Genomic DNA, 14,171 nt, shown 5'->3' on the forward strand with positions numbered 1-14,171 from the left:
ATGTGTGTGCAAGCAAAATGGCAGAGAGGGTTTTTGTTCAGTGATGGGCAGCTGCCAATGAGATGAAGCTGTTCTTACTCTCTAGATTTACTTAAAGACAAGTTTCAGAGTAACAGCCGTGTTAGTCTGTATCCGCAAAAAGAAGAACAGGAGTACTTGTGGCACCTTAGAGACTAACAAATTTATTAGAGCATAAGCTTTCGTGGACTACAGCCCACTTCTTCGGATGCATGCATCCGAAGAAGTGGGCTGTAGTCCACGAAAGCTTATGGTTTACTTAAAGGGGTTCTTTTTGTTCACATCCAGTCTATTAGACGCACACACATAACCAATGTGGAAGTAGGAGTCTGCAGCTATATGGAATAATTAAATATGGGCTCAAGCCACAGAATTTTGATCCCAAATTTGAACATCTCTATATATGAGGGCTCATCTCTCCAGAAATCGTGAATCCCATATGAAATCATAGTGTTCCATTTTACCTTGCTGAGTTCCACAGGTTGACTGTATGTTGTGTGAAAAAAATACTTCCTTTTGTTTGTTTTAAACCTGCTGCCTATTAATTTCATTTGGTGTCCCCTAGTTCTTGTGTTATGAGAAGGAGTAAATAACACTTCCTTATTTACTTTCTCCACACCAGTCATGATTTTATAGACCTCTATCATACCCCCCCTTAGTCATCTCTTTTCTAAGATGAAAAGTTCCAGTCTTATTAATCTCTCCTCATATGGAAGCTGTTCCATATCCCTAATAATTTTTGTTGCCCTTTTCTGAACCTTTTCCGATTCCAATATATCTTTTTTGAGATGGGGCAACCACATCTGCACGCAGTATTCAGGATGTGGACGTACCATGGATTTATATAGAGGCACTATGATATTTTCTGTCTTATTATCTATCCCTTTCTTAATGATTCCCAACATTCTGTTTGCTTTTTTGACTGCCACTGCACATTGAGTGGATGTTTTCAGAGAACTATCCACAATGACTCCAAGATCTCTTTCTTGAGTGGTATCAGCTAATTTAGACACCATCATTTTATATGTATAGTTGGGATTATGTTTTCCAATGTGCATTACTTTGCATTTATCAACATTGAATTTCATCTGCCATTTTGTTGCCCAGTCACCCAGTTTTGAGAGATCCTTTTATAGCTCTTCACAGTCTGCCTGGGACTTAACTATCTGGAGTAGTTTTGTATCATCTGCAAATTTTGCCACTTCACTGTTTACCCCTTTTTCCATATCATTTCTGAATATATTGAATAGGACTGGACCCAGTACAGACCCATGCAGGACAACACTATTTACCTCTCTCCATTCTGAAAACTGACCATTTATTCCTACCCTTTGCTTCCTATCTTTTAACCAGTTACCAATCCATGAGAGAACCTTCCCTCTTATCACATGACTGCTTACTTTGCTTAAGAGCTTTTGGTCAGGGACCTTGTCAAAGGCTTTCTGAAAATCTAAATACACTATATTCTCTGGATCCCTCTTGTCCACTTGATTGTTGACTCCCTCAAATTAAAAGGGGCTTTTCATTTTGGCAGCGGCCAATTGACTGACAATAGAGTCAAGATTGTATGCATCTGTCATTACAATTCTTTTCCATCTAAGAAAGCAGGTTATTACAATGCAGTTTGTATCAGGACGGTCTACGTACTGCACCTTTAATATTTATCTGTGCCAGATGATCAGAACTCTTGATTTTAATTGTTGACTCTCTTTTTAAGATCCACCATTTATTCATTGTGAATTGAAACTACACACAATTAACAATGTTAGGTGTTCATGCAAGCCCAATGCATAAATTTGTTTTGTATGTTCAGAGTAAGCAACAAAGGCCAAATTTTGCTCTCATTTACACTAGTGAAAGGTCACTCACATCACTGTCATTTGGACAGGTATATCTCAGGATAGCATGTGTCTCAAAGGTCTCGATCCTGCATTGAGAACTCTGTAAATGGACCCTGTGATGGGGTGGACTAGGCCCAGGCCAGGAAGGAGCAGAAAAGAAGTCCTCCAAGCGGCCTAGAGTGGTTGCAGGGAAGCAGCCAATTAGGGCCCAACAGGGCCATAAAAAACGAGCTGTAGAAGAGAGCAGCAGTCAATTGTTGGCTGGAGCTGGAGAAGAGAGGACTGTGTTCCTGTCTGTCTGAAAGAGCAGCAGGACCCACAGACAGCTCAATGTGGGCAGGGACCGGGGGAGCAACAAAGGAGCTCCTGGCTGGCTGCTGGGACTGAATAAGGACTGAGCCTGGGGTGGGCCACAGGAAGGTAGTGTCTCCAGAAAGGAAGCTCTAGGAGTATGGCCCCATACCCGGGCCAGGATTACTTAAAGACTGAGACCAGGGAGGGCTAGAGAAACACCAGCCAAGGGGTGCTGAGACAGGCCTTTGTGGACTGTATACCTCAGAAGGGGTCTGTTCTGATACACATACACAGTGTGTGTGACTCAGCCGGAAGGCTGAGTCACTAGAAAACCACGTGAGAACCACTGACAGGGGTCACCAGAACTGAAAGACTGCAGACACACCAGACCAGAAGGAGGCACTCTCGAGAGGTGGGTGCTGCCCCGGTACAGACCCCTGTACCCATTTAGAGTCTCACTGAAGTCTGCATGAATGCAAGGGTCTACCCACGTGGAGTGATTTGCAGATTGGCCTAAGTCCGTAGAGGGAGCACAAGTTTTTATCAACTCTGTTGGTATGGTTGATGATACTGATACTAAAAGGTATGCAAACAAGGCAATAAATAAAAATGACCACGTTAATGTTATCTCAGTTAGAAATAGAAGGGAAAACGGAAGGAAGGGGTAGGGAACCAATGTGTACCAAAAGGCACTGGATACTTAAAAAGAAAAATATAAAATCTACTTTTCAAAATTATTTGATGGTGTCCCCTTTAGAACCAGAATGGTCTACAGTTGTATATACACTGTAGAGTAATGGCTATAATTTTATTGGTTCGTCTGCTCCCACATGTGAAGTGTGTGATTTTAAAACTTTGGCTATAACTTTTTCTTAATGTTCTCATGCAAAAGAAGCATGGGAGTTCTCTTTGAGTTTGGTGGAATTGTAATAAGAAAACCAAAACTATGTTAGTAATTAAAAAAATACATCCAATAATCAATCTGAATAGATACATCCAGTTCATTTCTTTTTATTTGATTCCCTTTCTTTATCCAAAGGATATTATGTGAAACTGTAAAGGACTTCGTATCCAAAATAGGGAAGACCTATGAAAAAACAATGGAAAATGCAGAGGAAGCTGATACCATGGCCATTAAAGTAAGAACTTTTCTTAACATGTTTTTTCCCAGCTACTATTAGGTTTTTAAAATTTAATGACAATTAAATTAATTTAGGGGGACTGGGTATTCTAATTCAAAAATAGTTCAGGAGACCTGACCCTATTCTCAATGAGGTCAGTGGCTATAAGTTGTTTTTCTTTCCATTAAAGGGACCAACTTTACATTAGTAAACAATCTTTAAATTTACTAAAGATGACCTTTTTTCTTTCCCATTCCACAAAATAAAAACAAGACTCGTAGACTTTAAGGTCAGAAGAGACCGACATGATCATCTACTTTGACCTCCTGCACATTGCAGGCCACAGAATCTCACGCATCCTCCCATGTAATACACCCCTAACTTCTGGCAGAGTTACTGAACTCCTCAAATCATGATTTAAAGACTCCAAGTTACAGAGAATCTACCATTTGCACTATTTTAAATGCACAAGTGACCCATGCTGCATGTTCTTTGCCAATCTGACCCAGGAGAAAATTCCTTCCCGACCCCAAATATAGCGATCAGTTAGACCCTGAGCATGTGGGCAAGACCCACCAGCCAGACACCTGGGAAATAATTCTCTGTGCTAACTCAGAGATCTCCCCATCTAGTGTCCTACCACCAACCATTAGAGATATTTGCTGCTACCCATCGCAGATCAGCTACATGCCATTGTAGGCAGTCCCAATATACCGTCCACTCCATAAACTTATCAAGCTCAGTCTTGAAGCCAGTTAGGTTTTTTGCCCCCACTGCTGCCCTTGAAATGTTGTTCCAGAACTTCACTCTGATGTTTAGAAACTTTTGTCTAATTTCAAGTCTAAACTTATTGATGGACAATTTATATCCATTTGTTCTTGTGTCCACATTGGCGCTTAACTTAAATAATTCCTCTCTCTCCCTGGTATTTATCCTTCTGATGTATTTATAAACAGCAATCATATCTCCCCTCAGCCTTCTTTTGGTGAGGCTAAATAATGGACACTTGACGTTATTGAAAAGCGTATCAATTGAAAATTACTTTTCAGTTAATAGAGAGTATATATCCTAGCCCAGGGGTTCTCAAACTTAAATGCACCGTGACCCCCTTCTGACAACAAACATTACTACAAGACCCCAGGATGGGGGACTGAAGCCTGAGCCCACCAGAGCCCCACTGCCCCATGTGGGGGAGGGGCAAAGCCCAAACCCAAGCCCCACTGCCTTGGGCAAGGAGGTCAAAGCCCAAGGGCTTCAGCTCCAGGCAGGGGGGCTGTAATATGAGCCTTGGGCTTCGGCTTTAGCCCTGGGTGGTGGGGCTCGGGCTTTGGCCCTGGACCCCAGCAAGTCTAAGACAGCCTTGGCGACCCCATTAAAATGGGGTTGTGACCCACTATGGGGTCCTGACCCACCATTTGAGAACTGCTGTCCTAGGCATATATTAGGAAAGTGAGGAAAATGCATAGCTACAACCACAGACATTCACAGAAATATACTGCTGTAGGAATTGACTTCTCTCTGAAAGGGATACAGTTAATTGCAATAAAACAATGGGATTGTGAAAAGAAAATAACCAGCTGGAGGAGGAGGAACAATAGTACATATAGTGGGCCAGGCTGAAATCACAGATGCGTGATCTAGAGTGGATAAGGAAATTAAGAGTCTGGTTTGAGAGAAAAAAATTACATTGCAGAAAAAAGAATACTTGCTCTGTTGACTATGTTATTGTACAATTATGCCTTTGTATTTCAGTCTCTGATTTTTTTTCTTCACTGTATGCTTAAACAAAATAGAAAACTATTAAAGTAGTGTTTAATGAAGAATACAAAAAATATCCTGCTCCAGACAAATCATTACCCAGCTTAGACTAGACAATCTGGTAGTTAACTTTTGAATTGACACTCAAGTGATTTTTTTTTCTTTTTGTTTGTATGTGTAACTTTGTTAGTGTTCAGAATTAAATGAGAAGCTAGACCTATTGCTCCAGGCTCTTCACACCGAAGCCCAGGCTACTCCCATCCTACCACGGATCACTCCCCCCATTGTAGAGGAAGAAGTTGAGGAGTTTTCAAGTGAAGAATCCTTGTCTGAAAGCAAGGAACAGTTAACAGAGAGCATTGCAAAGTCTTCCACTCAGAAAATCTTCAAACCAAGAGAACAGTTAATGCTGCGGGCAAACAGTTTAAAGAAAGCAGTGAGGCAAATCATTGAACAAGCAGAAAAAGGTGCACATCAGCAAGGGTTTGCTTGTTAACCATAGAGTGTCACTGTTTCTGCTAGCATAAAGTTCCATTGTTAATACTTGATTCCCATATTCTTACATAAATTCAGTAGATGGTTGTTATAAGCTATCTGGCAAGACATGCCATGTGTTAGAATACCGCCTATCCTATATATATATATGTCTGTCTGTCTGTATCTTTATACTATATTCATTCCTGTGCTATTTGAGGGACAAGATGGAGTCCTTAACATGACATTTGTTTGCTGCCAAAGGGAGTAGCTAGTGGAGATATACTCAACAATGTATGAAATTGTACCAAGTACCACTTTCTTTGCTCCTTTTGTCATGTTGGTCTGAATTCCTGAGAAGATTACAAGCACATATGCTTTGGGTTTTGTTTTTTAAATTTGCAGAAATAGGCATTCCCTTTTTTTTTTTCTTAATCTTGCACTAAAACTACTTTTTAAATTTCCAGTTACTGAATTTATTTTCTTATAGAAAAGTCTTGTAGTGTAATTTAGCTTACAGGAATATTTTTCTTTAAAAATGAAGAAATTCAATGCCAAAATTGGGTGAAAGTAGTGATAAGATTGCATAGTTGATCATCAGAAGTCAGGGACCCACTTCTCCAGGTGCTACATGTGTGCAGCTTCTATAGGTGTCAGAGGGAGTAGCTTGCATGCAGTGGCTAGGAAATCAGGCTCCATAGTGCAAAGTTTTACTTTCAACAGTAGTGTTAATTTACCTGTGTTGCACATATATTTTCGATTCCTATTTTTCTGATTAAATGTGTAGCTTCATATGTTGTATATCAGCAAATGTTTACTACAAAATGGACAGAATGTGACAATGTCCGAGTGGTCTCTTCAGGTTTCTCATAGCATAGGTAGGCTACATTTTAGAAATGTAATTCAGAGTTTCATTTATTCAAAAGTAAAAGAGAAACTTTTGTTTTCAAAATTAGTTAGGTTTACAAAAATGTACTTGTAGCTATGCACCTGCTTTGCACTGAGTCTCACAATTACTGTGTTATTTGTGAATGCAGGTGGCCACTTATACATAACTAGCCTTAAGCTCAGCCACTAAACCTGATTGCGTGCACAAATTAAGCACTCAGTTGTGTGCATGTAATTTTGAAAATTAGACCCAAAATATATTCTCAGAAAATACAGTGATATTAGAAAATTTGATCCAACTCTATAGCATTTAACTGGGCTAGATGGGATTTCTGATGTAATATGTTTTGTTTACTTTTGTAACTCTTCTCCTTCAGAAAGAAAAGTACTGAAAATTATCTGCAGGAAGCTTTGCCAAACCATCACAGAGCTCTGTTTTTAAAGTATTATTATCAATATGGTGGTGAATCACCTCTCAGTTTAATTATTCCATTATCACTGTCAGAGGATTGCTAACTGCTCTTGAACTGATTAGGCAGAACAGGCCTTTTCTTAATATCTGTATGTCCTAAATGAGTGCTACAGTAGTAGGATGTTAATTTTCTACAGAAGCTTTACATATGCGTATTTTCTCTGAAGAAATTTTAACTATTTTTCCTCCTGCTATGCAGTTGTGGATGAACAGAATGCTCATACTGAAGAACAAGTGAACCAATCTCCTATAGAATATAGTAAGGAATTGGATGAATCCAAAGAAGAAGAAAAAGAGGAAGATACAAAGGAATACGAATCTCAGACAAGTAAGTAATCCAGCGTAAAATTCTTTAAAACTCTATAGAGTATTACTTTATGAAGCCAAAGTAGTGACTTCAGAGTTAAACTGGTTAGACAGTTTCCATTATTAGCCTGATTCTGATGCACATATACAGGCTCCACTTTTTTTGGGGGAAAAGACTTCTTTGTGAGTAAACTGTCCTATATATCTCTTGATAGGAGCCATCTTGAACTTCATCTGCTACTGTAGGGACTCTTGAAACAGGTGTGAGGCCTGAAAGTGGGGCTCAGTGCTCTAAGCTTTGAGTGTTGTTTTTGCAAAGTTTATAACTTCTTTGAGGCATCATATGGTTCTGTTCTGTTGTTTTGACACCTTCCTGAGAAACAGCAGAGTGAAGCTAACCTAGATTTGATATAGGTTGAAAAAAATCAGTGCAGGTTTATATGAGACAATTCAAGATCATCTGTTAGAATTTGTGTTCTCAACAGGACAGATTTTAGTTTCAGATGGAAACTGCTGATAGTTTTTAATTGATAGGTAGGAGGCTGGTGAGTTTAATATGATGCTGGAACCTTAATTGTTAATATCCTGAATTTCTGGCTTTTTTTTTTAAACTATAGCATTCTGTTAATGCTAGTTAATGGGTGCAACATTCACAACCCTAACTTAATTTTTTTCTATGTGGGTATCTTTCCAAACCTTTGTTTCTCTATGTGGTATTTGGGCAGATGACATGCTAAGAATCCAGAATGTGCCCTTTGGAGTCTGGGCCATATTCATCTACTTTGATATCCTTACTAGGACATCATAACTATATAACAGAAACCTGATTTTATGTGCTAGACCTGTATTGTTGTTAATATATTTTAAAGAGGGAACCAAAACTTTACTGAAATTGGCATTAACAGCAATAAATGTACACTTACCAGAGAGGCTACGGTTTTGAAGGATTGAAAGTTGCAGACAACTTTTTATTTCAGAAGCTTTTTATTTGAAAAAGCTACTGGGGGGGAAGCTGTTCTAGACTTGATTTTAACAAATAGGGAGGAACTCGTTGAGAATTTGAAAGTAGAAGGCAGCCTGGGTGAAAGTGATCATGAAATCACAGAGTTTGCAATTCTAAGGAAGGGTAGAAGGGAGAACAGCAAAATAGAGACAGTGGATTTCAGGAAGGGGGATTTTGGTAAGCTCAGAGAGCTGATAGGTAAGGTCCCATGGGAATCAAGACTGAGGGGAAAAACAACTGAGGAGAGTTGGCAGTTTTTCAAAGGGACACTACTAAGGGCCGAAAGGCAAGCTATTCCACTGGTTAGGAAAGATAGAAAATGTGGCAAAAGACCACCTTGGCTTAACCACGAGATCTTGCATGATCTAAAAAATAAAAAGGAGTCATATAAAAAATGGAAACTAGGACAGATTACAAAGGATGAATATAGGCAAACAACACAGGAATGCAGGGGCAAGATTAGAAAGGCAAAGGCACAAAATGAGCTCAAACTAGCTACAGGAATAAAGGGAAACAAGAAGGTTTTTTATCAATACATTAGAAGCAAGAGGAAGACCAAAGACAGGATAGGCCCACTGCTCAGTGAAGAGGGAGAAACAGTAACAGGAAACTTGGAAATGGCAGGGATGCTTAATGACTTCTTTGTTTCGGTCTTCACCGAGAAGTCTGAAGGAATGCCTAACATAGTGAATGCTAATGGGAAAGGGGTAGGTTTAGCAGATAAAATAAAAAAAGAACAAGTTAAAAATCACTTAGAAAAGTTAGATGCCTGCAAATCACCAGGGCCTGATGAAATGCATCCTAGAATACTCAAGGAGCTAATAGAGGAGGTATCTGAGCCTCTAGCTATTATCTTTGGAAAATCATGGGAGACGGGAGAGATTCCAGAAGACTGGAAAAGGGCAAATATAGTGCCCATCTATAAAAAGGGAAATAAAAACAACCCAGGAAACTACAGACCAGTTAGTTTAACTTCTGTGCCAGGGAAGATAATGGAGCAAGTAATTAAGGAAATCATCTGCAAACACTTGGAAGGTGGTAAGGTGATAGGGAACAGCCAGCATGGATTTGTGAAGAACAAATCATGTCAAACCAATCTGATAGCTTTCTTTGATAGGATAACGAGTCTTGTGGATAAGGGTGAAGCTATGGATGTGGTATACCTAGACTTTAGTAAGTCATTTGATACGGTCTCGCATGATATTCTTATCCATAAACTAGGCAAATACAATTTAGATGGAGCTACTATAAGGTGGGTGCATAACTGGCTGGATAACCGTACTCAGAGAGTTGTTATTAATGGTTCCCAATCCCGCTGGAAAGGCATAATGAGTGGGGTACCGCAGGGGTCTGTTTTGGGACTGGCTCTGTTCAATATCTTCATCAACGACTTAGATATTGGCATAGAAAGTACGCTTATTAAGTTTGCGGATGATACCAAACTGGGAGGGATTGCAACTGCTTTGGAGGACAGGGTCATATTTCAAAATGATCTGGACAAATTGGAGAAATGGTCTGAGTTAAACAGGATGAAGTTTAACAAAGACAAATGCAAAGTGCTCCACTTAGGAAGAAAAAATCAGTTTCACACATACAGAATAGGAAGAGACTGTCTAGGAAGGAGTACGGCAGAAAGGGATCTAGGGGTTATAGTGGACCACAAGCTAAATATGAGTCAACAGTGTGATGCTGTTGCAAAAAAAAGCAAACGTGATTCTGGGATATATTAACAGGTGTGTTGTGAGCAAGACACGAGAAGTCATTCTTCCGCTCTACTCTGCTCTGGTTAGGCCTCAGCTGGAGTATTGTGTCCAGTTCTGGGCACCGCATTTCAAAAAAGATGTGGAGAAATTGGAAAGGGTCCAGAGAAGAGCAACAAGAATGATTAAAGGTCTTGAGAACATGACCTATGAAGGAAGGCTGAAAGAATTGGGTTTGTTTAGTTTGGAAAAGAGAAGACTGAGAAGGGACATGATAGCAGTTTTCAGGTATTTAAAAGGGTGTCATAAGGAGGAGGGAGAAAACTTGTTCACCTTAGCCTCTAAGGATAGAACAAGAAGCAATGGGTTTAAACTGCAGCAAGGGAGGTCTAGGTCAGGGTGGTTAAACACTGGAATAAATTGCCTAGGGAGGTTGTGGAATCTCCTTCTCTGGAGATATTTAAGAGTAGGTTAGATAAATGTCTATCAGGGATGGTCTAGACAGTATTTGGTCCTGCCATGCGGGCAGGGGACTGGACTCGATGACCTCTCGAGGTCCCTTCCAGTCCTAAAATCTATGAATCTATGAATGGGCATGGAGACTGAACTTGGTCTGTGTAGGTGGTTCCTTTTAAATCAGGGTTAGAGCACAAAGAAGGGCTAATGTGGGAAGCTTCTGTTTCTGCTGCCTGTGGTGAGCCTCTTTTTGAGAGGATTTCAGACTCTAAGGCTGGGAATTTTTATGACCATTACGTTTAAAGTTTAATTATAATAAAGAATGAAACTTAGAATTTTGTTTTACTTGTATTGTTAATTAATTAAATGTTTGTGATTAGGAATTACCTTTAGAATGGGGTTGTACCATGTGCTGGAGCTCCCTATTGCCATACCTGAACAGAAATGGGCTAGTTTAATTATTTGGGGGTGGACAAGCCAGAGAGTCTGCTATGTTAGGGAAAATTACATGCTTTCATTTATTTTTCTAAGAAGTCTCTGCTTCATCTACAGAAACTTGTGCTGAATTTGTACTTCCACAAATTCTGCTCTTAAAATAATGGAGGGTTGCATATCAGAACCACAGTATTTAAAAATAAATATGTAGACCTTTATTTAAAACGGCATGTGCAGAGTTGAACATCCTCGTTATTTCAGTTTTCATTGCAAAAAGAGAGAGAGGAAGCTTAACCTAACTTTGTGGTAGTTTGCATTTGCTGATTTCATGGCCGATAAACATTTCTGTCAGATAGGAATGGCCAACAATACTAAATTTGTTTGTGCATCAAATAACCATTGCTTCCTAGAGTAATACTAGTATACTTATTAGGAAGTTGTATCAGTATTCAAACATCTAATGTGTGAAGTGGAGTACATGTTAATATTGTCAGTGGGAGATGGGTGTTTCAGGAGAAAACATGAAACATTAATTCAATTACCTGCAATGAAACATCAATTTTACTCACGAGGGCTGTGTTAGTTTTTATCAGAGCATGAACAGAAGAACTTCATTTTTATTGCAGCTTATCCCCATGAGTCTCATCTGTCAAATAAAGAACAGCTGTTCTGCTGATTTTTCTCTTAATGCTACTGCCTTGCTCCTGAGTTCCGAGAAAACGGGTTGTAAGAATAGCACTGTGAATTTTTGAGTAGCATTATCCAGAGTGAAAGATAATTGTGTTCTGAGTATTATTTGTTAATCCTCTGAGAGTCTCCCTCAGTTGCTTGATGAAAGTAGTATTTTCCTCGCATTAATTACCTTAGTCTAAATAGATAATAATTTTAATTAGATAAAACTTGAATATCATTTTCCATCTGTATTTCTGTTAGCTCCCTACCACTTAAGAATGGTGTTTTGTCATACACATGAGAATCATGTTTTTGTGTTGATATTATGACCTCAATATCATCTCCTTATAATTGCTGTAGTTAATTTGTGAATTCTTAGAATTTAAAGCCAGAAGGGACAATGAGATGACCTAGTCTGACTTCCTGTATATCGCAGGCTGTAGATCCTCACCCAGTTACCCCTGTGTGAGGCCCAATAACTTGAATTTGACTCAAGTATATCTTCTGGAAATGTATTTAGGCTTAATTTTTGAGGATGCTGGAGAACCATTGCTTAATTGGTATTTCGTTCTAATGCTTAATCACCCCGCACTGTTAAAAAATTGTGCTTTATTTCTAATCTGAATTTGTCTGGCTTTAATGTCCAGCAATTGGTTCTTATTATGACTTTCTCTGCTTGGTTTGATACCCTTTGCTTTCTCCAGGTGAAGGTACTTACACTCCTTAATAAAGTTACCACGCGGTCTTTGATGAGCTAAATAGATTGAGTTCTTTGTATCTCTCACAGTAAGGCATTTTCTCCAGCCCTCAAATAATTTTTGTGGTTCTTTTCTGCACTCTCTTCAGTTTGTCAACATAATAATTCACCGATATGAAATCCAGGACACTTTCACACTGTTCTGTTTGTAATGTGCAAGATTATATTAACTGTTGACTTTTTACATATATTTTCTGTGAACTTTTTGAAACCATGATAATGCAAATGGTGAGAGAAAATGTTCAGATCAGCTGAATTTCTGTGGGTTTTTTTCTTTTCTGTGTACGTGGAGGTCAGTATGGTTCAGGCCATCAGAAGTTGAAGTAGTTTGGGCATGTACAGTAAACTGTGGAAAAGTTGACCAAGAGCTACCAAGAGTGTGATCATCTTCTGTCTATGCAGGCACACAGAAGTGCTATGCCAAAAGCCAATAGGTGTTACAAATTGCTCTTACCAAGATCACTAGTGACCTATTCCTGGCCATGGCTAAGTGCCTCTTTTCCATCCTTTCATCTTCGATCTGTCCACTGTCTTTAACACTGACAGTTTGATGGACTACATAGTGTGACGTCTTATTGATCTGTTCTCCTCCATTCTATTAGCAGTTACTTCTGCTGATCGCTTCTGTGAGTTTATGTGGTCTTTGTGAAGGGTCAGCTCTTGACTGGTTTCCTTTACCAAGCCTTTTGACAAGAGACGGGACCTCAAAAGGCTTTCTCTCCCCTGTTGAGTTCAGTTTGGTTTTGGAAGGGGAAGGTCAGTACTTCTCTGATTTCCCAGAAACCCAATACCTGCAAGCTCTGTTGCTCCCACATCCTAGTTACTTGATGCCATTGTTGTCTGTCACTGTCAATTATTAGCATAGGGATTTTCTACACAGGAAGTTGTATCAGTATATAGTAAGTATGAATTTAAACTGTTACAATTATACTGGTATAACTCTCCAAGAGGAAACTTTTATTCTATACAAGTATGCCTTTTTCTCATTTATCTTTGTTGTTTTAGAAGCAGTTTAAGCTAAAATGGGAAGAGCCACTCTTATTTTGGAATAAGAGTGTCTTCATGGGGAGTTGCAGTGGTTTAACTGTGTCTGTACAATTATACCAGTATAACTTCCTGTGCTGACAGGCCTTTAGAGGGAAGGATGCTGACCATCCTCAGTTATGCAAAGGTTTTCCCTGTCCTCAAGAAATGGAGTGAGATTCCATGCTGCACATCTAAGGAGCCTCATGGGATGTGGGGGGCTAAGGTGGCTTTAAGCCATCTTTGCGCTTTTCCAAATCTTGGCTGCTTCTGGGGTCAGAGCAGCCACTAGGACGATTTAGAGAGCCCTGGGAGTTATTTCTAAACACAGGATAGAACATCACCAGTATATTGATGATACACAATTGAATATCATCTCTTGCCCATAGACCCACAGTCTTGGCTTAGCGAACTACTTGACAATAGTCAGTTACTATTGGATGCACTCGAATTATAGTATTTTCTGTTCTCAACCCTGGGAAGTTTGAAGTCTTGCTGGGGTGGAGGGTCATCAGTATGTGAGACCATCCTCTCTCTAGTATTCCCACTTAGCGGGGTCTTGTTTGGGGTTTTTAAAACAGGTAGTCTTTTTTGATCATGCCCTAAGAGATTGTATGTAGCAGAAAGCCAGGCAGGAGGGAAGTGAAGAAGGTTCTAGTTGAAATTCTACAGTCACTTAATGAGTAGCTTTAGAAATAATATTATTTGTGTTAAATCAAAAACGTTTCTTGTTGTGGGGTGGGGGGTAGTAACTCTTTCTGGATACTTCACTACTGCTACATGGCAGCTTTACTCTAACAAACTATGTTTTGGGCATGGGTAAGAGACATTTATTTACTTTCCCAGTTTCTTATGCTGCACCCCAATTGATCCCATTATGACATTACAACAGCAACATGTCCTGGCGGTTGTGGGGCTCCATTATTATAATTCCGTCCTGCTATGATTTCCAG

The 14,171-nt window shown here is 39.4% G+C and overlaps 1 protein-coding gene across 1 annotated transcript in view; it reads left to right on the forward strand.

Moving 5' to 3' along the window:
* The window catches only part of DGKH (diacylglycerol kinase eta), a 254,466-nt gene that overhangs the window by 189,958 nt on the left and 50,337 nt on the right, over positions 1 to 14,171 (forward strand). Inside the window, exons 14-16 of the mRNA XM_034758420.1 lie at positions 3,193 to 3,292; positions 5,223 to 5,499; positions 7,066 to 7,194. Coding sequence (XP_034614311.1) covers positions 3,193 to 3,292; positions 5,223 to 5,499; positions 7,066 to 7,194 — 506 coding nt within the window. The remainder of the gene's footprint in view (positions 1 to 3,192; positions 3,293 to 5,222; positions 5,500 to 7,065; positions 7,195 to 14,171) is intronic.

The sequence above is a fragment of the Trachemys scripta genome, chromosome 1 (genome assembly GCF_013100865.1).
Source record: "Trachemys scripta elegans isolate TJP31775 chromosome 1, CAS_Tse_1.0, whole genome shotgun sequence".
Lineage (NCBI taxonomy): Eukaryota > Metazoa > Chordata > Testudines > Emydidae > Trachemys > Trachemys scripta.